This window comes from Hippoglossus stenolepis, chromosome 12 (genome assembly GCF_022539355.2).
Source record: "Hippoglossus stenolepis isolate QCI-W04-F060 chromosome 12, HSTE1.2, whole genome shotgun sequence".
In the NCBI taxonomy this organism is placed as follows: domain Eukaryota; kingdom Metazoa; phylum Chordata; class Actinopteri; order Pleuronectiformes; family Pleuronectidae; genus Hippoglossus; species Hippoglossus stenolepis.
In genome coordinates this window covers 20,900,439-20,927,873 of record NC_061494.1, presented here as the reverse complement: position 1 = coordinate 20,927,873, position 27,435 = coordinate 20,900,439, and the positions used below count along the sequence as shown (strand labels likewise).

General features: G+C 43.4%; 1 protein-coding gene across 2 annotated transcripts in view; it reads right to left on the bottom strand.

Annotated features, from left to right (window-relative positions):
- Nucleotides 1-27,435, bottom strand: part of atrnl1a (attractin-like 1a) — a 176,279-nt gene that overhangs the window by 119,800 nt on the left and 29,044 nt on the right. The window contains exons 6-18 of one of the 2 annotated variants that reach the window (XM_035173062.2): nt 25,725-25,899; nt 25,125-25,212; nt 23,138-23,384; nt 21,152-21,335; nt 19,889-20,043; nt 13,921-14,005; nt 12,354-12,565; nt 11,417-11,535; nt 10,672-10,788; nt 9,849-9,981; nt 6,269-6,456; nt 1,333-1,546; nt 867-1,058 (exon numbers count right to left, since the gene is read on the bottom strand). In XM_035173062.2, coding sequence (XP_035028953.2) covers nt 867-1,058; nt 1,333-1,546; nt 6,269-6,456; nt 9,849-9,981; nt 10,672-10,788; nt 11,417-11,535; nt 12,354-12,565; nt 13,921-14,005; nt 19,889-20,043; nt 21,152-21,335; nt 23,138-23,384; nt 25,125-25,212; nt 25,725-25,899 — 2,109 coding nt within the window. The remainder of the gene's footprint in view (nt 1-866; nt 1,059-1,332; nt 1,547-6,268; nt 6,457-9,848; nt 9,982-10,671; nt 10,789-11,416; nt 11,536-12,353; nt 12,566-13,920; nt 14,006-19,888; nt 20,044-21,151; nt 21,336-23,137; nt 23,385-25,124; nt 25,213-25,724; nt 25,900-27,435) is intronic. The other variant, XM_035173063.2, reaches the window with a different exon arrangement.

The window sequence follows — 27,435 nt, the reverse complement described above, 5'->3', positions numbered from 1 at the left end:
CCAACAAAGGTGAAGACAGAATCAGGATCAATGGCTGCAGTTGCTATAGAAACGTTATAGAAACTCCTCAGGAGTTTGGCAGGAATTCCAAAAACGGCACCACAGCGTCACCTGGCAGCTTCACCACTTTCTGACTGGTTCCATCGTTGTGTTTGTTTCCTCTCTCACACAAACACTGAACACAAACGTTCCTGCACAAAAACACTCGGAGGAGCAGTGTGGAAAATGAAAAACCTTCAGCGTCTCCAGGGACGTGTTCATACGAGAGGACGACAGCACAGAGACTTTGTATTGAGTCGGTCGAGTGTCATTGGAGATGATTGATTTTCTGCCATGTGGCTACAGGAGGTGTGTGTGTGTGTGTGTGTGTGTGTGTGTGTGTGTGTGTGTGTGTGTGTGTGTGTGTGTGTGTGTGTGTGTGTGTGTGTGTGTGTGTGTGTGTGTGTGTGTGTGTGTGTGTGTGTGTGCTGATAAGAAAGTCATCAATACGAGTCTATAACAAGTCCATGATTCTGCAAAGTTAAACTTAAATCTCCACACATCTGGTGAAAGATGTATTTAAAATCTCTTCTTCTTTTGTCAAAACATCTTTGCACTTTCACCTTTTAGACTTTTTAGAACTGTCAGAACCTTTTAGAACTTTTTTAACTTGTGCAAACAACTTGTAGGTTTTAAATAAAGATGGACGACTCATCTCCGCTCCCTCTCGTCTTATAAAAATGAATCCACAATATCTCGAACTCTGCCATCTTGTGCTTTTGACGTCATTTAGAGTCAGAGTCTGTGCAGCAGTGATCGTGGGGTGGAGCCACAGTATCAAGGTGGAGGTGGGGTCAAAGTAATATTAATAGGAATCCAAGTCTCACCTGAGCAGTCCTGAGTCTGCCACTCCAGACACTGCCCGTAGGGGAAGGAGATGACGTAGGCCGAGGAGTCGACGCAGCGATGAGCGCTGCTGCACCACATGCACTCCATGGCCTGGCTGGTGCAGTTAGAGCAGCTGGACCGCAGAGCGCAGGGCGTCTTACAGGGACGAGCGCTCGGACTCTGAGGACTCCCTGAGCAGACAGACAAATAACATCAGGTGGAGGAACAGACTGGAAAGGTTTAGACAGTGGTGCCCTCAAAATAAAACTGAAGTTAATAGCTAATATTTCATATATTTGCAGTAAAATACCAAATATTTTCCCGTTTATTTCCATCCTGCAGAAGAACATCAATTTGATTAAGTATTTTTTGAATTTTCTAACATTTCAACTATCTATAATTAAGATGAATTAATTGATAACCTCCTTGTTCTCTCCCTTCTTTATTTCCCTCCTTGGTTCTCACCTGCAGGTTTCTCACAGATCAGCCCGTCCGTGGTGGCGGTGCAGGGGTTGGCCTTGAGCCCGGCCACCAGCGGCTGCTCCAGGTAGGCACAGAAGCCCGAGTCGCTGGGTTCGCCCGGCGACCAGCGCAGACTGGTGTTGGTGAAGGGCGACGCGTCCTCCCAGCCCCAGTACGACACGTTGATCTTCCTCAGGCCGACCCACGGAGACAACCTCTGCAGGGGTGCAGGCCAAGGAAAGTGTTAAATCAAATATTATTATATATTAAAGTTTGGAACAGTTTTTGTGGCAGGAAATCTTGGATATGATTTTGAAAGAAAATTTAAATGAGTTTAAAATTCACATGTTCCTTAATGAAATATAATTTACAATATAAAAATACAATATCGAATAATTATATATTTGGGCAAATAATAGACGGTAAATAAAGATTCAGAAATGAAGCCAAAATAGCTCGGACACAAACACATCTTTCACGGATGCCGTACGTTAACATGGAGGACGCTTACACATGTGGAAAATTTGCATGAAAACATATTCTACAATCACTTTTAACATTAAATATCCTCTTTTCATCTTAAATGAACTTTGTGTAACTTGTTTACTGGACAAAATACATGAGTAGTATTGCAGTTTTTGAGCTGCACGACATCAGACGCTGTATCAACCTGAGAGAAATCACAGATACTCAGATACAACGTTCGACTTTTCAGTCCGAACACGGTGGAGCTCACTTCAAACCGACATGGGGAGGAAATGCAAATGTTTTAAGAGTCACTAAAAGAAAAAATTCAAATGAGCAACAGAAAATGAATACTAATAAACCTCCACTGCTCCTCTTCTCTTCCTTTGGTTTGAGACACAAAACTAAAATAATGAGTCCTCATTGTATGTATGTTCACATGTTCACAAAGACCGTGTCCTAGAAAACACAGGAAGGGGGAAAAAAAAGAACAATGACTACAGACGTGTGCACAAAACGATAATACGTTTATAAATTAGGAGCTCGGCCACAGTTCACACACTAAGGAATCGTCTCCCTCTGCAAAGACGACTGAAAACTGACCGACAAACGTAAATGTTGTTTTATGTGAGAGTGGATCTTAAAAATCAAAGCTGCTTCAAATCACTGTTAATGGTTAAAACAGCAGCTGAAATATTCACTGACAAAACAAGTGTGATGTATTTAATAATGTCCTGTGATGATATTCGACTGGAGCAGTGGATGAAACAGGAATCAAACATTTTTTTCCCATAGCTGTGATTTACTGCTTAGAAATATTTACCTCTTTCAAATCTGCCTTTTTCTCAGGCCCCTGCTCAAAAATAAATATATATCTACGACTACAGGGTCGATATGAGATAAACTATATAAAGTCAACACCTGTCAGATTTAAATCGTAGAGTCAATATCCTCATTGGAATAATACAGTTTTAGCCCAAAACATCTGGTGAAACAACATCTGTACATCATCTGTGCCACATTCCATTCTAATGAAGTGAAGCAGAGCAAAGTCAGAGCAGTTTTAGTAGAAATACGTGAAAGTGTAATCTCCAAATGGACGTTGTGAGATTTTTTAACTAGTCAACTAATTTATTTTCACTTATATGTCACTAGAAGTATTTATTCTATCTAAATACAGCTGTTTATCAAAGAAACTGCTGTAAAACCTCTTTGAACATGCATGAATAGTCTTCGAGGATTTCAGGCTCAGAGCAGAACAGTAACAGAAAAGTTTCTAAATGATCACCTATAGAATTAGAAAATAGATTAAAACCATCTGGTGAACTTTTGAAGATTTCGTGTTTTAAAGCGTTGATTATTTGCTCATATTTCTCCCGACGCTGCAGATTAATCTCGTCTGTGTGAAGTCAATCGTGTCTCTGCTTGTGGTTTCTCAAACATCTGGATTTTATTACGTAGGAAAGTGATGAGGTCGACTTCTTGGAGAGACAGAGAGAGAGCTCCCTGTCTTTGACACGTCTGAGATTCGTCTGAAAACCAAACTGTCAACACAACCAGGTGAGACAAGCTTTTTAAACTGTCAACGATATTTACACTTTTAACATTTCCGACCCCGTTCAGAGCCGCAGTCGACATCCATCCTGACATGATCAGTACGTGTCCAGCTCTTAGAAGAAGATGTGAACGAACCCCTGACGCTCGGGTTTAGAACCTGATCAGAATAAACCCAAAGTGCTTCTCTGAGAGTTTCCAATATATTGATTTCTATTAACTGTAGAACCATGAAATCACTAAACGGCTCCTCAATCCTTCACAAAGGCAACAATAACTACCACTGAATTTTATTGTATTTGGTATTTTAGTGTAATTTTAAGCATCGGACTTCCTACTCTATTTGCACTATAGTTTTTACTGTATTTAATTTGTTTAATTCAGAAATGACGTCCGTGTTGCCTGAACAAATGAATGTTGAGCCGTCCACTTGTGATCGGATCCCTGTGGACGGACGCCAGGTCTGAATGTGTCCTGGGCTCAGTGTTTCTTACACTCACTCACGTTTGATTTGTGCACAATGACACATTAACACTTTCAAATGTTCATAATCCCATATCAGATTTCTTTGTAAAGCTTTGACACATTGATTTGCTCAGCAGCTCCTGTCTCTGCTGTCACACACACAAAGGACACATCTAGTGGAACATGCTAAAGAACACGATTTGGTCTTTGTTAACGTTGACGTTCATGATTATTTGCACAGAGAGATTCCATCAGAAGTGACCACAGGGACACGTTCAGGACACGTGTCCCTGTCGGGGGCGAACAGACGGATGCGCTGTCCAGCTGGGATCAAAGCTAGAACTTGACAGATATGGATTTGTGGGGGCCGGTGCAATATTAGCAGTAAAATAAAATTTGCTAAAATGGTCGACATATGTTTAAAAATCGTCGTTATCAAGCCCTCACGACAAAGAAATATGAGGCTTCATATTTAATAATTTAACCATAAAGTTTACTATAGAAAACTACGGATGAAAAAGAAAACACAAATACAACCATTAATAAAATAAAAACATTTATGTAAAATATAAACACAAGCAGATCTTTGGATCAAATGATGAATCAGTTCGGGCTCTAATCAGATCACACGGGACAGATGTTGATACCAGGTTTGATTTTTCACACAACACAACTCTTGTTGCACGAGTGAAATAACAAGATCATAAAATGTGTTTTATGATCCAGAGACGACACCATTAGCCGACGTCCGATCATAAATAACTACAGATTTATTGCGGTAACGGCGAAACATTGTCGGGCATCTTAGAATAAATCACAGTGTCACAGAAGCTGTATCGTGAACATCATGTCTCATAATGAACTCCGGGGGAATTGAACATCCGTCCACTCGTCCACATCACTCAGACGAATGTTTCTTCCCTCGCAGGTGAAAACTGAAATCACTTTCATACTGCAGCCACTTCGTTAGAATTTATCTGCGTGAATATGAGTCGTTCTGCTGCGGAACCGTGAAACCTGAACATTTGTTTCTCTCCGATCTTTCATTACACAGCCGCCTGATAGGATACAGGCACTTTTCAACGCTTGTTATGAAAGTATTTTTGAGTATGAAATTCCCTCATCGTGCGTCCGTGACCGTTTCCTTTGCTGAGCTGCAGCCGAGCAGCGCGAACACAGAGAGAGAATTATGAACCTCGGAGGGTTTCCTGCTCGGTGATCGTCGACGTCAGGCGACTGAAGCCTCGTCAGATTCAGCTGAAACCCAGAATGTGTGTTTGGACAGAATGAGGACTGTGGATGTCCCTGCTGGTCTCTGGAGACGAAGCAGGACAGGATGTGATCAGGAGGAGATGGTACGAGAACTCATTCAACTCAAAACACGAGTATTGTCTTAAAACAAGTCCTCTGCAACACCAGTGACATGAGTGTGTGTGTGATAACGACTTGTTGTCTTGTGATCAGGAGTGTTGCGGTCGTTGTGAGTTCACACTTCAGGCTGACGACAGGAGGTCACACACTGCAGCATCTCTCACCAGGAGGAAACCACAAACTACATTTAATCATGAAAACACACAGGAGAAGAGACACAGTGACTGATCCTGCTGCTCTGCTGCTACAGAGCAACACACCAGGCTGGAGGAGGGGGAGCGTGTCAGTGGACGTCAGTAATAGAGAAGAGAAAGGTGCAAGAAAACTAAGGGACCCAGCAGGTCGGAAATCTGATCGGAGTCTGCGATGCGTCAGCGAACCACCGTCTTTGATGAGGTCACACAGTGATTGGCGACTGCTGATCGAGCACCAATCAGGGGCCTTTGTCGACTTTGGCCCAAGAAACATTTCCTCATGGGGACAAATAAAGTATATTTAGTTGATTGATTGAATTTGTGTTGTGTGCTTTATGAGAAGTTCACTAGATTTTTTAAGGATCTGATCTTGCACACAATCCGTAATAATATGCCAGATTCTTTTAATCAAGATCCATGAATTATTCTCTGAGAACTGAAGGAAAATGTTTTAAAATAAACTTCCTCACACACAGTTAAAGAAGGAGAAACACAAATTCTGGATTTGCACCAAAAGAATTTTTAAGGTGTAAAAAATCAGATAATTCCATTTCAGACTCTTTTAAATACGCTGCATTAAACCGGATACTGTTTATATTCTGTTTACATTCATATTTTTTAGATTTCCTTGTGTTTATAGTTTATTTCCTTGCTTATTACTTTTACTGATTTCATTATCCCCCATCGATGTTGTGTGACTAATAAATGATACTCTTAGCTTAACTCATCTTTGCTCATCTTATCTTATCTGCCTGCGTATAAATATTTCATATCATATAATATTATTTTATAAAGCAGGAAATCCAGAGTGGAAAATAGAGTGTAGCTTTCTACAGGAGTCCTGTCTCATTTCCTCTGAAGTTGTGTTTATTCGTGTTCCCACCACCCACCTTGTCTTGCAGCTGGTGTCTCTGCAGCTCCTCCAGAACAAAGTGGACTTGTTTGTCTGTGAGCAGAGACGCGATGTTTCCTCCCAGGTTCTTACAGTAGTGCTGCGCGTTATCATAGCTCTCCTTGCTGGAGTTGATCCTCAGGCAGGCGTCGTCCACGTGGTGCCAGCTCTCTCCACACAGCTGACCTGCAACACGCACACACACACACAGACACACACACACACACACACACACACACACACACACACACACACACACACACACACACACACACACACACACACACACACACACACACACAGGTGAGTGAACAGGTAATGGAAACAATTACTGAGGGCTTCTGGTGGACAGGAGAGGAACTACACCATGATTTAAAATAGATGTATAATGTTTTTTTTAGTGTTTCTTTCCTCTACTGTACTTAAAAAACGTATATTCAGAATCTGATCATGAGCAGATTAGGTTTCTTGTAATGTGCATGGTGCAGTGAGCCGGAGACTGAACTGTGCTGCCAGAACCCACAAGCAACTCAACGTGTAGCAAGGAATTAATTAATCTGGTTAATGTGGTTTATATATAATCTTATTAGGCTGCGTTTAGAGGCTGATGTAATTGTTATTTTCTCAGATCAGAGAAAACATTCCTGCTTTGTACCGAGCTGAATCGGGTAGACGAGAAGAATTCCCAGAACTGAGAAGCACATGGGATTCTTTTCTTTGCAGGTGATTATGTGTAATGATGAAGGATTCTATTAACAAAGGCAGACAACTCTCCCGTACACATGCAGCCTCGCTCGCATTGTTCTCGTCAGGGTCACTTGTGGACGCCGCAGCGGTGGAGAGGCCGCTCACTTTGTCAGGATGAAAGGAAAGAAAAAAGTCATTCTGCCTCCGCTTTGTTTATTTTGGATTCCAGGACCGATTACGTTCACAGGCCCATAATGGCTTCCATCGCCAACCTCTTAGTGCCACAGAGGAGAAAAGTACCTGCTCTCTTTATTTGTTTTACCCCAGAGCAACAGAAATGAGCCTTAATGGAGGAGAGGGACGGACGAGGCGGAGAACTGAAAAATAAATAGATAGATTCAGTTACGGTCTTTGTGCGAAGGCAGAGGTAAACATGCCGGGGCCATTTGGAGCAATTAGTCATAACATGGTGTCTGAAGAAAAGACAGCGGAGGCGGAGAGAGTTTCTACTACACAACTTCATCTGAACCACTTTCTTACTGGAAACGATCCTCAGGTAAAACATATCTACAAACTTAACTATTACTACCTCGGAGACACACACAAATAAAAACATTGCTTTTTATTTGTGTTGTTAGTGAAACACTCAGAGGCCCCGTCCTTAAAGGCACGATACTCAAAGACTCGACTGTGCAACATGGGAAACTTGAGAGAAGTTTGTACTTCGCAAAACAAAAGCCCTAACGACACGAATTTCTCATCATGATTTGCAAAAAGTATTTTTCTTTTAATAAACAGGTAGAAAAACGGATCATTCCTGTCTCCATCTTCCCACACTTCTGGAGCATAAACAAGATATATGGAGAGGGTTATGCTGCCGGGGTTGGAGCAACAGTATGTGCACGTTAATAACCAGCAGGAAATTGAGTGCTGTGTTGTGTGTCTGTGTGTGTGTGTGTGTGTGTGTGTGTGTGTGTGTGTGTGTGTGTGTGTGTGTGTGTGTGTGTGTGTGTGTGTGTGTGTGTGTGTGTGTGTGTGTGTGTGTGTGTGTGTGTGTCTGTCGGTGTAAAGTCAGAATAAAACTGCCAGAGCGGGGAATATTACGTCAATAATAGCAACGCTTGGCGTAAATATCAAAGATGTACGATTTTAATCTGTTCCGCTCCTTGTTTTGACACATATGGATGTCTTCAATACTTTCAACATGATACAGAGCACAACACTACATATCAGGACACAACAGTAAACAACAATACACAACAGTATACACACACAATTTAAGGCTGCACTTCACAAAGAGTGCAAAGAGTCAGGAACATGGACCGTTTATAAAGATGGACGACACAACGGTTCCTCAAAAGGGAAGCCAAAAATCATTTTGATCGCCCCCTGGTGGCTGCACAGTTCATAAACCCTGCCTCCTCCACTTTAAATACCACTAAGCTACAAATAACCCGAATTTATGAATGAGGAGACATACAAAACATATTTTGCCCAGTTTTAGTCGTGTCTGTGCTCATTCTGCCTCGTCTAAACTGTGCGATAGGTCACAACAAACCGACGAGGAGGGGTAGGGGGTGCACCAGGCTACAGAGCTGTGAAGCGGACAGAATAAAGGGAGCAAGCACAGTATCATCCTCTGCCTACAGCCACAAACACTCTCAACACAACCAGCGAGCTTCACCTCGGCAACACGCCATGAAACTGGATTCGAGCGGCGTTTCCTCTGCCCTCGGACGCGGCTGCACCACAGTCACAGCTCCGGTCAAACGCTCACAGCCGAGGACGGACGACAAACCCAAACCAGAGCATCCAGTTAACACGTCTAATTGGCCCACTTGTCCGTGCAGCTGGGTGGGGGGTGTATTTCTGTGTGTGCTGAATGTGCACATGCCTGGGTGTGTGAGGGTGTTAACATGTGAAGACTGAAGATATGCGGCTGGTTTGTGTGGGAACATGACAACGCTCTGAATCTCAGTGGACATGTTGTACTTGTACGTTCATTATTAGGCTGCGCTCCTTCCACAGCTTAGAGAAACAAGTTCAGTTCCATCGGAAACACTGCAATTAATAATCAATCATCAGCGTTTTCCTCCAGCGTCTCACGTTTTTAGGGAAGATCCACGCAGCTTTTCACAAAACAACAATTTATGCACTGGTGCGTTTGAGAAGCCGTTTATGTAAATGTCTGTGTGTAGATCCTCGTCGTGTTCGCTGCATAATTCCTCCGCCCGACGCAGGAAGCAGCTTATGGACGAAAAAGTTTCTCCTCCTTAGAATAAAATGAGTTTCATGAATTCAACTCGAGTCGTGTTCTCGACAAATATCCAGAGAGAAAAAAAACAAACAGACACAGGATCTGTTGACTTCTGCAATAAGACTGAATGCAAAGCGCTGAACTTGAACTCAGGTCAGAGATATTCTTGCTTATTAGCCACGAGTTTGCGTAAACAACCAGATGTGTCAGGAGTGTATCTATGTACTAACTAGAGCAGGGATAACAAGAGCCCGGATGAGAGAAGAGAATTCAAACTGAATAGAACTTCCAGATTTGCATTCTGTAAATAAAAAAAACATCATCATTGTTAAAATGGCAAGTATCTACCCTACACTGCCCCTACTGCCCCCTACTGTTCATGTGCATATTACACTTTGTGGATGAGTAGTGTTAATATCTGAGGAAGAGCACAACGATCACCAAACAGATGCCGGACACAAGGCAGGCATGATGTGTACGATTGGTTAAAAGCCAGTGATTCATTATGTTGAATGTGTGTGTGTGTGTGTGTGTGTGTGTGTGTGTGTGTGGTGTGTGTGTGTGTGTGTGTGTGTGTGTGTGTATGTATGTGTGCATGTTCTCTCCATTTGTGTGCACGTGCGTGTCTCCTCACCAGGCAGCGCTTGACACTCCTGCTGCTGCTGGTCCCACTGACAGTTGACGTTAAGGGAGCAGCTCCTGCAGTTGGCCAGTCGGAAACACTCCTGCTCCTCCCGACGTTTACACCTGAACGAGTCTCTCACCGACTTCACACACACACACACACACACACACACACACACACACACACAGAAGACACTATATCAGCTCCACTGTCCTCCGCTGCTGTTGATGTAATAAACTTGGAGAAATCGATGCAACGTGGAAAATAAAATGGATAAAAAAAGTGATGGTTGAGTGAAACAGGTTCAGCTGAACTGAACATGCAGAGTGAAAAGAGGAATCAATACATGGAACAGATCATATTGTGATGGACTTTTTATTAAAGTGTTTGTTGAACACACTTCGTCTATAGGAATGTTCCGTCTGGTTCCTCCTGACAAAGTGAATGGACCATAATGTGTCAATCATCCCTCTGGTTCTAAGGTGTCACATACTTCAAAGGAAATTTATGAAATGTAATGAAAATATAACATTATGTTTTCATAGATTAACAAGACTAGATGTATAACCATTATTTTAATTGGAGCATATTTGCTTTACACTTGAAAACGTTTAAATAGTGATTTTCTATGTCGCTGAAATAAAGTAAAGGTTAAGTCATAAAGATAATTTTTAACTTCAGTCAAGGAGACGTTAAAAAACACTTAAGAACATGACTTGAACGTTAAGTTGGCTTTTTGGTCCCTCCCTCAATTTCCATAACACCTGAGGATGTGACCTCTGACCCTGATTCAATCTAACAGGAAATGTCAACAACATCAAACGGTACACACATGTCCCCGCCTCCTGGCTCCGTGCTTCCACAAGCTCAGCTGATGTTCAGACAACATGGATGGAGGGGGAGACAGAGACAGAGGGCCGCCATGCTGCTGGGCCAGCTCCAGAGTCAGCTACACACACACACACACACACACACACACACACACACACACACACACACACACACACACACACACACACACACACACACACATTCATATTCAATCGAGTCCAGTCCACAAAAGCAACATGCAGACACACGTACAAAAAGAAAGACAGAGAGAGCAGGTTTGGGAGTAAAAATTGAGAAAAATACCTTTAATTATTAAGTATGTTAAGTATCTTTTAAATTGTATTTCATCGAACATGCTTGACAGCTTTAAATATTATAAACTAATATGATGATTATGTTAATTTAAAAGGAGCAAAGTTAAATCACTGTAACATCACCCATCGGTGAGTCATTTTCTCAAAGACTTTTACAGAAGCAACCAGTGGAGTCGCCCTCAGGTGGTCATTAGAGAGAATACAGGTGTCAGGCACTTCCACATTGGCTTCACTTTTTGGACCCAGAGTCTACGTCCATTTTTATGCACAGTCTGTGGTAACCAGTGATTTCTTGTGATTTTTATGACACTTTATGATATAATAGGCAGATTGTTGTGTTATTTACAGAACATGTTAAGGCCTCAAGGAAATTGAATTCTTAAATATCTGAATATCTGACCCCACCGATCCCTGAGTGAAGTGAAGACTCACCACAGTACAGTTGCTGGATGAAGAGATGCACTTCCTGTCCTCACACCACTGGCAGCCCCACGTGTTGGCCGTGCAGCTCGCACAGTCCGAGAAGCGGAAACACTGCTCGTCCGTGCTGTCTGGAAGAGGCCACAACACACACACACACACACAAACATAAACACAATTAAACAGATCAGGTTGGATTTTTGTGAAGGCCTGTGTTGTTGTGTGATGCCTAACATTGTGTCTCAATCTACAAAACATCCAGTCGTTAAGCTTGGTGTACCTCAGGGTTCAATTCTAGGGAAAATGTTGTTCTTGTTATACCTGCTGCCCCTGAGAGATCATCTAGAGACATGGAATCACTTTCAACTGTTATGCAGATGACACACACTTTTATTTTTTGTTTAAAATACTTGAGATATCGAGATCACCAGGAAGCCACTGGGCGTCGGAGGCTTAAAAACCAGTCCAACATATGATGTAAGTTTTATATAAAAACACATGTGATCTGCAGTAGCACGGAAACATGGTCGTCAATCCATCTTTGGGTTTGTTCTATTTAAAACTGACGGAATCATTTTCATAATTAGTTCCAACTTAAACCTGCGCTGAGCAGCCTGAAGCAGAATATGTGGAAAACTACTGCGACTGCATCTGGCACAAACAGAGGAGGAGGAGGAGGGTTCGGACGAATCCTAATTACTTTAAAATTAGGTAATTGTTGCAGCAGTGACCTTCTGTTCCCATAATTATGTTATGCAAACTAACCTGAGAGGCCAAATACTGGAGGATAATTATAATTTTCATGAAAAAGGGTCTTTAGGGAGAAGCTCTCCTGTGTGGTTGTGCTGTAGATTTCAGGGGAAAGCGTTGACATGACAGTGAGAGGATTTAGGACGAAGGAATAGAAAGTATTGGCATGACACAGCGTATTCGGCAGACAGGACTTCACCAGGTCGTGAAGGACAAATCACAGCAGGCAGAATCTGGTCAGGTGGTTTTGGTTCCCAGGGAAAACATCTAGTTTTGACCCAGTGGCAGCGAAGGCCCGGCCCAGCAGCGGCACACAGAGCTGGGTTAGAAAAGGCCCGACATGACGGGGGGGTGTAGGTCAGCACGTCGTTCAGGAGGACGCCGGAAAAACCTCCGAAGATCAACATGGAGCTGAGGAAGATACAGAGATTACACGGAATCACACAGGCCACAGATACAGCTGCAGATACAGATGTGGAGGTAGGGGGGGTGGGGGGACGTGTGGCAAAGGTTACAGCAACAAGTTTTATAAAGACAGAAACGCCCGCAGAGATCAACACAGATGAGAAGAGATGAAGGAAACCTTTCAAAATAAAGCTGAACTTTAGTTTGAGTGGAGCTGAAGTGAAAGAGGTTTAAAGTCTGTCTGAAGTTCAAAGATGACATTTCTCTGCTCAAAGCCGACGGTTTGCTGGATAAATGGTGTTAAAGGGTCAGACAGATAAACAGTGAGTCGCTTCACAACATTTTAACTTAGAGTACAAACTGTTTCTGTACATTCTTATGAAACTTTTATATTATCTGTATTATATTTATTTATAATTATTGTTTATTATTAGTATTTTTGTCCTCTCCTAAATAATTTATACATTCTCTTTCCCATTATATTCTGTCTGTGGTGACATGTGTATGGTCTTTTTTTTAATTCTATTTTTATTAGATTTATATTGCCTGTGGTCTCTTGTCTCTTTATGATTATCTGCTGCTGTAACAAGTTTATGGTTTAAACTATAAAATATCAAACCTCAATTACATGTCTTTGTCATAAAAGTGTGATGATGACATTTTAAGAGTCACTGACACTCTTATTTGAATATATATCTGCTGATACATCGGTATTAGAAGAATCCATATCAATCGGACTCTATTTGGGATTATATGCTATATTTTCCAGTCCCACCTGATGTACAATGTTGTCAACAATATCTCAGACACAGACATGTCCCCTCGCCTGCTTGTTTCAACCTATGGTTCTAACCAGACTCCTCACCTGAATGTTCATGTCATGTCTGAAAACAGCATCAGAGAAATACTTTCTGCACATATACAAACTGTATTTATACTTAGAGGCTGCAGAGTGTGAAGCAGCAGAAACATTCACATAAAGACAAGAGAGACGCAGAGATGAAGCGGAGGAGACGTGACCTCGGTTTCTTTCAGCAGAGAAAGGGAGACGTGTCGAGGAAAGTGCGAACTAAAACTAAATTTAACATCGAGATGAAGAGATCAATCCGTAAAACCGTCTAATGCCGAGACGTCGGAGAAGAAAGTCGACGGAGACGCAACCAAATCTTAGAGGACACAGCAGGAAGACAGGGAGGAGATGTAAAAATGTACCGAGGAATAATCCAGTCATGGAACGGATGGAGTTTATTTGCATGAACTCGGTAGTTCAACAGATTATTTACCAGGTTCGAATAGAGAGTTCACTGCTTAAGTGTCCTTAAGCAAGGCAGCAAATCTGGAGCAAAGATATAAGAACTCACCCGTTGCTCACGACAGCAGAGTGTCCGAAGCGGTTGGCGTCCCGGTGCAGCGATGGTCTGGGGAGGATTGACCACTCATCACAAGCTGAGGAAAACAACACACACACACACACACACACACACACACACACATAAGAGTTTAGCTTGTGTTTCTGTGTTTGTGTCTGAAACAGAGACTGTAAATAAAGATGGACGCCATGACAGCTCTCAAATGTGAAGCCAAAACATTTAACTTCGACTTTGATTGTTTAGTTTGGTCCATGTCCCATCTGCTAACATGGAGGAGGCGGGGTTTAAAAACCTATACTGCAGCCAGATCTCCCTTCACTTTTGGGATCTTTCATGTCGTTTATCTTTATTGACAGTCTTTGGTCTGGGACACCCGGACCCTGGCTGCACCAGAGGAGCATCACGAGGTCAGACACTGATGTCGGGCGAAGCTGTGGAGACGAACGAGCAGTGGAGGACGACCCACACTTCAACCTGCTAATTTCTTCCCAAGGAATAAGAACTCATTATTCGTACCTTTTCACATAAAACCACGGCGATAAGGAAAAGATAGTGGAGATAATCTGGGAGATGACTTCATAAAATTCCATCATAAAGCACCTCTCACTAGTTATCATTGGAGCTATCAGCTCTGTGTGTTTTACTGCTTGGATTTTACAACTCTGATGTTTTAACGACCCGACGTGCAGCCATTATTTTAATATGGAAATTAATGTGTGTGTGTGTGTGTGTGTGTGTGTGTGTGTGTGTGTGTGTGTGTGTGTGTGTGTGTGTGTGTGTGTGTGTGTGTGTGTGTGTGTGTGTGTGTGTTAGTCTAAGGTCCCATTCAGCCAGATGAGCCTTGCCTAAACGTAAACGGAGTCGGGGACTCTGGGACGCCAGGTTGCTAACGACCTCGTTAAGCCGCGTGCTAATTGGGAGTCCTCGTTGAAGAGCGAGGGACGAGGCAGAGGACATGAGAGAGAGAGAGAGAGAGAGAGAGAGAGAGAGAGAGAGAGAGAGAGAGAGAGAGAGAGAGAGAGGGGTTCTAATCAACACCATGAGTAATGAATTCATAACTAGCAGAGGTCAAAGGTCAGTCGTAGTCACATGACAACCACAGCGATGGTGATGTTGCAGCTGAACGTGGGAGTTTATTCCCTCAGTTCAGTCTTTCAGGTAAAAGGTTATTCGCTGTATTCATGTAGAGCGTACACACCTTAATACCTCCAGTGTGACGTGTTGGTGTTTTGACTGATATGAATATGGAGGTCAGGGGGATGGAAAATCAAGTTTTGGAGTTTCAATTGAGATCACATTACAAAATAACTGAAAGTACAGTTTGGGTGAAATTAAAGCAAAAATCTTCCATTTTTTCTCCTATTTACAAAGTAAAGGATTGAAAATTATGAATCAAACTTAAAAACATTTTAAATCCAAGACGCTGCAGAGGAGAGCTGCTTACGATTAGATCACCCCCGACTGTCACAGTTCATTATAAGTGGGACGAAGTTGCATAATAAATAAATCTCATTGCTCACATCATTCCTGTGCTGCTGCCTAAGTTCATGCAAGTGTTATTCTTAGATTCTTAACTTTAAAAGCATATAACTGAATTCAGAAAACTTTGTCACTGCTGAAGTCTGTGCCATCGTGAATAATCTCAGGTTGTACAGACTCGTCCAATTTCCACCTTCTGACTGGTGATGCATTTGTATAAATTAGCATTAAGTCGCTCGGGGGATTTGAATCTGTAATATTCTTGCAGAATCTATTTCTACATCTTGCATATGGACACAGATGTTGTGTCGTCTGTGTTTTAATATAACCTGGAAGTCAAATCGACAACCCTGTTTCAGTAATCATGACTTAGTTACTGTCTATACCTTTTTTCACACTATTTCCATATCACCTAAAGCTCTGGAATCACATCGTCTTTCCAAGTTGTTGCACTTGTTGAACTCTCAAAGTTACATAAGCCACCAGACAAACAACATCTGAAGAAACTTCGACCTAAAAAGAAGCAAACAGCCTCAGTGACGTTTGGTCCGAACCTCTGAACCAACCACCTCGAGACTGAAGCTTCCAAATTGTCCAGCAAAGAAGTGCAGGCTCAACAGATGCTTATCAGCCACACACACACACACCACACACACACACACACAGACACACACACACACAGCATCAAAACAGATTTTAATTTCCTCTCAGGATATGAGAAAATCGGTGTTAATAATGCATGGTGGGACACAGAGAGAAATCATGGCTCTAGATTGGAGCGGGCGGGCGGGCCCGGGTTGATTGACAGTTTGATCTGATCTGCACTAATGGAGGTCTTAATGAAGAAGGGTGGAGGAGGAAGCGGAGGAGGAGGAGGAGGAGGAGGAAGAGCAGGAGGAAGAGGAGGAGAGTTGAACAGCAGCCACTGGCGGCTCCTCTAATATATCACAGGTCCCCACTTCTTCCAAACAAGCTCCCAGCCTGCCCTGGGCCTTTCACCCAGCTGAGCCATGTGACTGTGTGTGTGTGTGTGTGTGTGTGTGTGTGTGTGTGTGTGTGTCTGTGTGTGTGTGTGTGTCTGTGTGTGTCAGGTGTGTGTTTGTGCAGCAGTGTGTGGGTGTGTGCCTGTGGTGTGTCAACTTGGAAAGGGCCGTGATTTTAATCAGGGTTCATTTTCTCCCCAAATCTAATTAGTGTGAGGAGGGAGGGAGGGGGGCAGGTTTGAAGGGGGGTGAGGGAGAATTAAATCCAAATGAAAAGTGCCTTCCGTGTCGACCTGAATCTAATGTGTGGCAGCAGAAAAGCGGGAGAAGCTAATAACACCGCGTCGCCCCTCCAAGGTTAGCGCGCCAAAACAAAAACAAATTAGCGCTCGCAGCCCCCTGTGCTCGCAGCAAGCGGAGGAACGGGGGAATGGAGGAACGGAGGAGCTGAGGAATGGAGGAGCGGAGGAACGGAGGAGCGGAGGAACGATGAAGACACGATGAAGACACGACGAGGGACGGAGAGAAGTGACTTCCACAGGTGCAGCTAATGAATTATCTCCCAGAGAGATGGGCGAGGGCAGAGGAGACGGGTGAGGAGAGGAAATCTCTCCAAGTGCTTTCCTGGAAAGAAATTCAAACCAAAAACTGCAGCGACGTAAATTTATAAGATTAAATTAGAAGAGACTTTAATTGGAAAAAATGTTTCTACTGAACGCTGCAGGTGAGAATGACGATTGTGAGGAATAAAACTGTTGTGGACGAACTCACAAACCAATGGGTGACGTCGCTCTGGTTTGACATCCCTGTTAAAGTTATTCTAAACTTTTGGATATAATTGGCTGCTCTCGCCCAAAGTCCATCAAACAGGTCAATTCCACTTACTATCTAAACACTCGATCATTTCAACAAAAGCTCTAACATGATAAACATCATTACAGCTGTAACTGCACCAAGAGCCACTTCTCTGTTTCCCTTTTAATTAACACCACATCATTTTATACCAAATTATAACAGCTATTAACTTATATTTGCAAATTTCTCATAAAGCTGCAGGAAAGTGGTAAAAAATGTAATGATCTGTACAATAAACCATTAGTAGAAGTTCCAAACAATGTGAACTGGGGAGGCGAAGCAACTTCACACGTTTAATTGAAGCTGATAAAAATCATATTCAACTTTATAACTAGTGTGACATTAAAACAAGATTCATACTTTAATGGAAAAGACAAAAGTATTTATACCAGATAGGACTCGGATTATGACTTTCTTAAATTGCCTTTTTTTTTATTGGCAAAAGAATATATAAGTTTGAAAGTTGGAGGATACATTAAAGTGAGAGAGCTGGAGCAGAGCTGTGAGACGAGACCCCTCTCTCAGGCAGATCTCAGGTCTGAGTTTAAACCTGAGATCTGCACTCACCTGTGTTATCTCCAGTTTGACAGCTCTCATTTTGGTTACAGACGTATTCACTGTATTAGCCACAGACTGAAAATAAAGATGGACGACGTGATTGCTCCAGAAAAGTGAAGCCAAAGCATCTCAATCGCCCCCTGGTGGCTGACTGGATGTTCTGTTGGACCCACTCTGCTCTAAAAAGCTGGGCGATGCCGTCTTTAACCACCAGATGGAGATTATTTGGATTATTCGGTGTCTTTATTATATTTTAAGTCCAAACATATATTGTGACTCCAGATGGACGACGTGACGGCTCTTCCCCCCCCTCCCTCCCTCGTTCTGTCCCTCTGTCTCTGCAGTAAGACAGCAGATCTGCAGACACGAGCGTTGATGAATAAATGATGACATTTATAAAGACAGGGGTGTGTTTGCACAGAGGTGAGGGACGTGTTGCTGCACGTTCACCACAAACACACGACATTCACCCCGACGTCGTTTCCGACTTCATAAAGACGGCGACGCTTCGTAAATAAATGCTTTACTGGTTTTATTACCTCTGAACTTGGTTTTTATTCACAGGGTTATGATCTGCTCTTACCAGGCACACCTTTATTGTCTTTAGGTAATTCTCCCTCACCCTCCTCAGTGCTGCTCTTTATCTCCCTAAATCCCTCCTTCATTTGCTCTTTATCTCTCTCCCGCTCCCTCCTCCGTGCTCGGCTCTCTCATTCCATCTGCTTCCTCACATCCGCCGTTTATTTCTCACCAACAGCCTCCCTGGTACTTCCCTGCTTTCTATAATTCACAGCAGAGAGTGATGAGAAAGATGAAAGTAAAGGGGGAAGAGGGGATGATACCAGAGATATACGAAATATTGATTATGTTTGAAAAAATACTCTCGATGCAACTAAAAATTAAACTTGTAAACTCCAGTGGACACAACAACAAAATGCCTGAAGCTGAACGATAGAGAGCGTGGACTGGATTTCACATAAAAGGATCCCGACGGTGGGATGTGCAGACAAACTTAATGAAGCACGGGTCACATTGGAAACCAGAGGAACGCTACGTGTTTGACAGCAAACGTGAGCTTTATGTCACACACATCTGCAGAGTGGGCGTCCAGGACTCCAGCGGTGGGAGAGTTGGTTTTCTGTTCGATCCCGAGCGAGCCCGAGAGAAAATAAATGAATTTTGTCTGAATCCTGACGGGCTTGGTTCAGTATCCACACTCCAATTATACTTTAACATTTCACTTCATAAGTTTAAGTCTCAGTTTTAGAGGTTTGAAAACTGCAGAGGGGTGCCGACGCTGCAGCTTCACTTCTGCTTCCTCCGTCTGTGTTTCTCTCCTCATTGTAAGACGTCAGCCATCTTTTTCCACATCTGTCTTTCTTTCCCTCCCTCTTCTTCTCCCTTCAGTCCCTCTCCTGTCAAGAGTTGGTGTAATCCCTCTTTTCTTCTCCCAGCGCTCCCTCCATTCTTCCATTTCTCTTTCTCCATCATGGGGTGAAAACTGCCGCACGCCATCTGGTCTGTGGCGGGACTGAGTGGCCTGTAATGGGATCCTTCATCATCCACACTCTCGAGCTGCACTGCAGCATCCAGACACACTCCTCTTCCTCAAACACTCCTCAACCCCACACACTCCTCAACCTCAAACACTCCTCTACCTCACACACTCCTCTTCCTCACACCTCCTCAACCTCACACACTCCTCAACCTCACACTCCTCTACCTCACACACTCCTCCCCCTCACACACTCCTCTACCTCACACACTCCTCTACCTCACACACTCCTCAACCTCACACACTCCTCTACCTCACACACTCCTCAACCTCACCCTCCTCAACCTCACACACTCCTCAACCTCACACACTCCTCAACCTCACACACTCCTCAACCTCACTCAATCCTCTACCTCACACACTCCTCCATCAAGTAGATAGCCCAGTAGATAGTCAGAGCCTGTCTGTGTGTGTGTGTGTGTGTGTGTGTGTGTGTGTGTGTGTGTGTGTGTGTGTGTGTGTGTGTGTGTGTGTGTGTGTGTGTGTGTGTGTGTGATTATATTATATATATTATAAGACTTGTTCTTACCGATGTCGTACGCCAGGAAGTCAGCAGAGAAACACTTGGCTCCGTTGCTTAGCGACGTGTCGTTGTGAGTGTTTCCCCCAAAAACCAGAACTGTGCCGCTCAGCAGCGCCGCCGAGTGGAGGTGTCGCGCCAAACCACTCTCTCTGAGGATCAACCTGCACACACACAGACACACACACATGTTCATTTCTCAGTTGTGTGTTTGATTTTATTTCTGTGGTGCAAGGTTATTGATGGCATTTGAGTGTTGTGACCTCCAACGTGGTGACTGCCCCTTCATACTTCACACACACACACACACACACACACACAGAGACACTAAACACAGACATGGTAGGAGGTCTCAGTCTGCAGCGTGTGACCTCTGAGGTCAAAGGTCACATAGTGAGACCAACTGTGGGGACTTTCTGTGGCGTCTTCGTTTACAGCAGAAAGTGACTTTCACCACAGACTCTCTCTCTCAGCTCTGAGAGCAAAATACTGAGACGTCTTCATTGATAAAAACTGATCAGAATCGATTAGAACTGATCTGAGACTCCTCTTGAGTGTCTTGTTGGCTAAAGACAAATAGAAGCTGACACTGGACGAGATTTAAACCACAACACAGATGTCATGTTCAAAACTTCATCCAGCTTTTTGCCGACGGAGCAGAGATGATCTCCTGAATTACTGAAATAACCAGCGATGTTTCCGTCTGGGAATTTCAGAGGCAAAGTGACTCCTGACTCCGACAGCTGATTCCAGTCGGGCAGCAGGTCACATGAGAGCGAGTGAGGAGGAGAGACTGATGGAGCCGAGCTTCCTCTTTCACTCATCCATCAGCCGAGGTCATCGGAGGTCACGCCTCCTGTCTCCTTCTATTCTCACACTCAGCTCTGCTCATCTCTGCTTTCTGATTGGCCCACATGTTAATTCTAAACATCATCACTGCTCATTTTATCAGGTGAGTTTTTATCTTAGATTCAGAGAATTTGATTTTTTAAACTGTTATTTTATGCGTTAAAATGAAATTATCAAAGCTGCATAACACAGACAACATTTTTGAATTACATCATTGTTTATGAGAGAAAACCACTGAAGTAAATACACAAATACAAAGCAAACTGATTTTTAAAGTGAAATAACATAATGTCTATAAAGGCACGAGGTGGAAGAAATGTTTAAAAAGTTCATGTCGAATGTAAAATCTGAAGCTTGACCAATAATCAGCTGTCAGACAAATGTAGAATCAATTTTGTGACTTTTTATTTCCCGAGCTCTCACCATGTCCTGGTGGAGACGTGGTAGCGGTACATGTGGTCCACCAGGCCGTACTTGTTGTTGTTCAGGGCCTTGTATCCCCCGTGAACGAACACGCAGCCACTGGACTCATCGTACACGCTGCTGTGGCCGTATCCTCCCTGGACCACCGCGCCGCCGGCGGACACAACCTGCCACGAGTTCGACCCTGAGACACACAGAGCAGAAAAGAGATGATCACTTAAAGAAAAGTTTTGGATGCTCTGGCAAGTCTGGTTTTTCACTATTCTGCCAGAAAGCAAAGCACTTTTAATTCCGGAGGTGAGATGGAGCGAGGGGAAGAGAGAAGAACGGAGCCAAACAGTGAGCGGGGGCCAGAGGAAATGAGAGTTTACTGAATTTAAAAGTCTTTTATTAGACCAGTGTGATGCAAACAGATTAATGCAGGTGCACCGAAGATCCTAATAAAAACAGGCAGGGATTACATCAGCCGAGCAGCGTCTGAAAAGGAGAAGACCACACAACAAACAAAGCCTCGGAAGGAGGAGGAGGAACTTCAAAAGAAAGAGAAAATGTCATGTGGAAAGAAACCCCCCGAGACCAGGAGGAGCACTGAGAGGAGCTGAGACACAAAAGGACCTGGAAACCACTCAGAGGCAGAATATCTTCATGAAATACTCAAAATATATATTTTTATGGCCTGAGCACCGAACAGTGTGAGGACCCTCATGTACTGCAACAACTTATTAGCATTTTTCTTCTCTTTCTCCAAAATTTATAACAAAACAACCAAGTTTTGTACGTTTTCGAGGTTGTTTTGTTCCTCAAATGTGATAAATTTGTAAGAAAGAGAAGAAAATAAGATAAAAATCCCATATTCAACAGTTTCAAATTGCATTACTAAATGATATGAGAAACAATTTAATTTGCTCCTTTATTATCAGGCATTTTTTTAATCTCAAATATCAACATAATTCTTAAAAATCTGATATTGAATCTGATATTTTCTGATTAAAATGTGTCTATAAAGTTTTACTGAAGTACACAGAATTGAGAAAATAAAAGCAAAAGATAAAGGAAGTCAGGAGCCGACAACAGAACACAGGGCAGGAGAGAAAAAGGAGCAGGAAAGAACAAGAGAGAGAGAGAGAGAGAGAGAGAGAGAGAGAGAGGAGCAGAAGAAGGTCGACTCTTATCTAACTCCTGGCAGCTAATTGCTGCAAACCTGCTTCTCTGAGTGGTCATTAAATCCCTTTATCACATATTTTACACATCGTCTCCGTTCATCTCGGTGCAGCCGCCTCTGAGGCCGGATGACGCTCGGTGCAGCCGTGACACCGTCAGAGAGAGGACACGGAGGTGGGTGAAGATGAAAGTGACAGACAGGTGGGGGGGGAGAGAGGGAGGTGAGAGGTGAGGGAGATGACGGAGGCCGAGCAGGAGGGATGACAGAGGGGGGTCGGAGGGCGAGGCCGGGGATGAGAGGAGAGAGATGGAGGGAGATAAAGGAGAAGGGATGAAGAAGAGGAGAAGGAGGGAGAGAGGGAGGATGAAGAGAACGAAAGTGAGGGAACGAAGAGGATTCATTAATCATTGTCTTCTCCTGCACATCTTCTTAATGACTGTGTGTGTGTGTGTGTGTGTGTGTGTGTGTGTGTGTGTGTGTGTGTGTGTGTGTGTGTGTGTGTGTGTGTGTGTGTGTGTTCTCAGATTTCAGCTGCTGGTTTACAGAGCTGGTCAACACTGCCATCTACTGGCTAAGCAACACGCAGCAGCTGTGTATCTGTACATGGAGGGTTAGGACCATAGACTGTATATAAAGACTGATATATAAGTACTCTACAATATAAGGACCAACAGGAAGGATCCAAGTAAGTGCGACAAAACTAAAGTACAAATTACAATTGCATCTGCACATTCTTCTCTGGGATCAGGGTGAGATACGGATCTTATTCCAAATGAAAATCACTTCACAAAGAGTTGTGTTACGTCGTCAGCAGGTGAACTCACTGATGTTGTACTCCTGAACTTTGTTGATGTAGCTGTAAACCGGCGAGTAGCCGAAGAAGATGAGCATCACCGCCTCGCCGGCGGACAGCTCCACCACGTGGGCGGTGTGTCCCTCCAGGGCGTAGGGAGGAGGCAGGGCGGGTTTCCGTGGTGACCAGGTGCGTCGGGGGATGTTGAAGGCCCACAGCTCGTCGGTCACGTTGGCGGGTCCGGATTCAAGCTTCCCGCCAAACATGTAGATGTCGTCCTGCAGGAGGAGAAACACAGAGAGGTCAGCGTGTGATACTTTAAATACAAGGCTAAGAAGTTCATCATGGAGTGTGTGTATCGTCATGTATATCACAGGACCCTGAAAATAAGGACGAAGCATAAATGAGCCTTTGGAGAGTTTGATATTTTGAGAGATGAGACCAGAACCAATGCTGTGACCAATATCAGATATATCAGCCAATACATGAATTATAACAATTTTGTCAATACTTCCTAAGATGTTGACAAATAAATGTAATTGAGGTTGGATTTTTTTACAGTTTGACCATAAACCTTATTACAAATAACTATAAACAAATATATAGAACTTGAATTTTTTTAATGTTAAATATAAATATGAACCTTTTCTGCCTTGTTCATTTTATTTTTTCATATCAGTGAACAAAGACACAGAGCTTAGCTCGGCTGCCCAATGATCAGACCTGCACATTTTAACTTCTTAAACTTTATGAACAAGTTTCATCTCAAGCGACACCTTTTACATAAATTTACATATAAACATAATCTTTAAATAATCCAGATTACAAAGTGCTTCACAAGGCAGCAATTAAAACAAGTAGGTCACAAAACCATCAGAACTAAATGACAACAGTTGTGAAAGTGAATTAAAGTTTAAGTTATTGCAGGAGACGCTCTGCGATAACAGAACATCTTTAAAAGGTACTTAAAAATAAATTGCTGAGTCAGCAGAGAACAGACCTCTGCTCCAGGATTTTAAAAGAGGATCTGGGGCCAAAACGTCAGAAATCTAAGAGGCAGAGCTTTGCATGACACATGGTAATTTAGCAACAGCATCCTTAAACCCTCTTTAATCTAAACTTTTACTCCACATCTGCAGCGATGGAGCATTTAGATCAGTGTCAGCAGAGCAGCAGCTTCAACACGAGTCTCATTAGAGTGATCCGGGGGTGAGAGGTGAAGAGTCTCCCTGAGATCAGAATGAAACATGCATGTTCTGCTTTCTGCCGTCGTCTCAGACGTTTCAAGAGAAGGAGACAAAGTGATTCCTCTCAAACCTTCTTCTGTGGGAGATTGAACTCGGAGCTGCCAGAGCCGTAAACAAGTCGGAGTTACTGCCTCCAACAAATCTCCAGTCGGACACTGTGACCTCCTCTGGCTCAGATCTCTGCATCGTTACGGAGGAACACACATTTGTCTTCATTCTCTCTGCCGTCCTTCACTAAACCACTTCCTCCACACAAAGAGCAGGCGGCCCAGAATCTGGACAGTGACGCATCATGTGATGCTGCGAACTGTGACGTGACGGATCTACAGAGGGACGGCCGGATGATTCAGGTCATGTCTTCACAGGTAAAGTGACTGAGGGGCCTTTTCTTTCACAACGTTCTTTAAATCATGTGAAATGAGTCGATTTCACCGCAGAGAAAAGCCTTTATAAAGTTATTATTGTATGACTTCATAAAGACGAGTAATTCGTGGATTATTTTATCTTTTATTCAACGTGAAAAAAAAAAGACGGAGGCTCAACATCGCCTGTTTTTGTTTCACCAACAGTGAAAAAATCAAACATGTTGAACAACGGTTCATTCAAAACAGTCCTAAGCTCTGATAAAAAAATAAATAACCTCAAATATGAAACTTCCAACTGCAGCATTTTATTTATTAAAACGTAGAAGTCCTGAACTTGCCTGGGATCAATCACACTGAGCTGTATTAGTGTGTGTTACTTTAAGAGTGAGAGCCTCAGCTGTGTTACCTGGTGCAGAGCCAGCGAGTGTCCGTATCTGTGGAGAGGGCCGCTGCTCACAGGCACCGCATCCCACGTACTGCTCTCCAGGTTGTAGCTGCACGGAGAGAAGAGATTTCAACACCGATGATGAAAAAGTTAAATTACACTTACAGTCGACTTTGCTCACTGAAGTGTAACAAAGGTTTGGGCTCTATAAGATGCAGGAGAAGCTTACTTACATTAGCACGTTTTGCCACATTAGCAACATTAGAAGTATCTTGTTTACAATGTTCCCATACATGCACAGAACTTTAATACTGAAGACGGTTTAAAAACACGATGATTCTCAGGTGAGTTATTTGAGTGATTTCCTATATTTACAGATATTTATTTGACACTGGTGTCGTGCGTGTTTGCATGAGTCAATGCGAGGCAGCCGTCACGCACCTGGGGACGCGGAACTGGAAAAGCAATTCAAAATGACTCGAAATACGTCTGTGTTTGAAAAGTCCAAATGTTTTGATGTCAGAAAAGTCGGTTGGTTATCAAAGAACAAATTCATGTTTGTATGTGTTTTCTGAGGATGAATTCGGACCCTGACTCCAGTTTCACAGGAGCGACACTTACTTGAGAACCATGTGGTAGTTGGAGTAGTTGAAGGAGTAACCCCCCACCACCCACATGAGCCCAGAGTGCAGCAGCGCCTGATGGGACGCTCGACCCGACGACTGCGCTGACGGCTTGACGCTGGGCAGCGTCCAGAAGGCCTCGGTGGACGGAACAGACAGAGAACAGTCTGGACCTGAGGAAGAGGAGAGAGGAAGAAGAGACACATCTGATTTAAATTATGTCTTTCAATAGCCTCAAACATACGGTAGTTAGAAACCACAGCCAAAACAAAAAGATAAAGATGAGATCATCAAAGGAATGAGAAGTATTCTGAGTAGAATTCATTTTGTGACTTTGGCGCCCCCTACTGGTTTTATAAAACAGATCTGGGGCCTGTGTGAAGCAGGATATGTGGTTATTGAGTTAATTCAGCTTTGACTCAACTTTTCTTCATGTGCCACATGTTCACTTGTTCATCAGATAAAAAACAGATAGTCAAATGGTAAAGTTAGTTTTAGGTTGGATATCAGGGACCATCAATAAATTCCTGTTTGATTAGGAACTGGATTGTTTTTAATAGACACAATAACCCACTGACTCCAAATCAGATATAATTGCCACCCTAAATAATATGGATACAGCTATTTTCATTTGAGTGTGTTCTCTATTTTATATGAATATGAATATTTAATTTGTCATGTGACACACTGACTCCAAACAAATGCTAAATTATATTATTACCCCCAAATAAACAGGATAAACATCTTTTTAATTGATATATGTAATATGTTATATGTTATATGAACATTCATATTTTTAAAAATCCAATTTTCAATTGTCTACATCTACAGGTTCGTCAACACATGAACAAGCCTCAATACAGATATTTTAAAGGATTAGAAATCTGAATAGGCACAAACAGAGTGAGACACAGTTACACAACTCTCCACACACCCACAAACACACACACACAAATAATATTGCCACCATTTTGCCCCCATACAGATCAGTGGTTAGTATTCAGCAGGAAACAAACGAGAGCGATATGCAAACATGAGTAGAAACAAAGAGTGAAAGACACTGATTCACTGAACTGCACGTCTCTGAGGAGGGATGAGCAGAGAGGAGGGATGGAGGGATGAGCAGAGAGGAGGGATGAGCAGAGAGGAGGGATGGAGGGAAGGAGGGATGAGCAGAGAGGAGGGATAGAGGATGAGCAGAGGAGGAGGGATGGAGGAAGAGCAGAGAGGAGGGATAGAGGGAAGGAGGGATGAGCAGAGAGGAGGGATAGAGGGATGAGCAGAGGAGGAGGGATGGAGGAAGAGAGGAGGGAGCAGAGAGGAGGGATAGAGGGATGAGCAGAGGAGGAGGGATGGAGGGAAGAGCAGAGAGGAGGGATAGAGGGATGAGCAGAGGAGGAGGGATGGAGGGAAGAGCAGAGAGGAGGGATAGAGGGATGAGCAGAGGAGGAGGGATGGAGGGATGAGCAGAGAGGAGGGATGGAGGGATGAGCAGAGGAGGAGGGATGGAGGGAAGAGCAGAGAGGAGGGATGGAGGGATGAAGGATGAGCAGAGAGGAGGGATGGAGGGAAGAGCAGAGAGGAGGGATGGAGGGATGGAGGGATGAAGGGATGAGCAGAGAGGAGGGATGGAGGGATGAGCAGAGGAGGAGGGATGGAGGGATGAGCAGAGAGGAGGGAGGCAGAGAGGAGGGATGGAGGGATGAGCA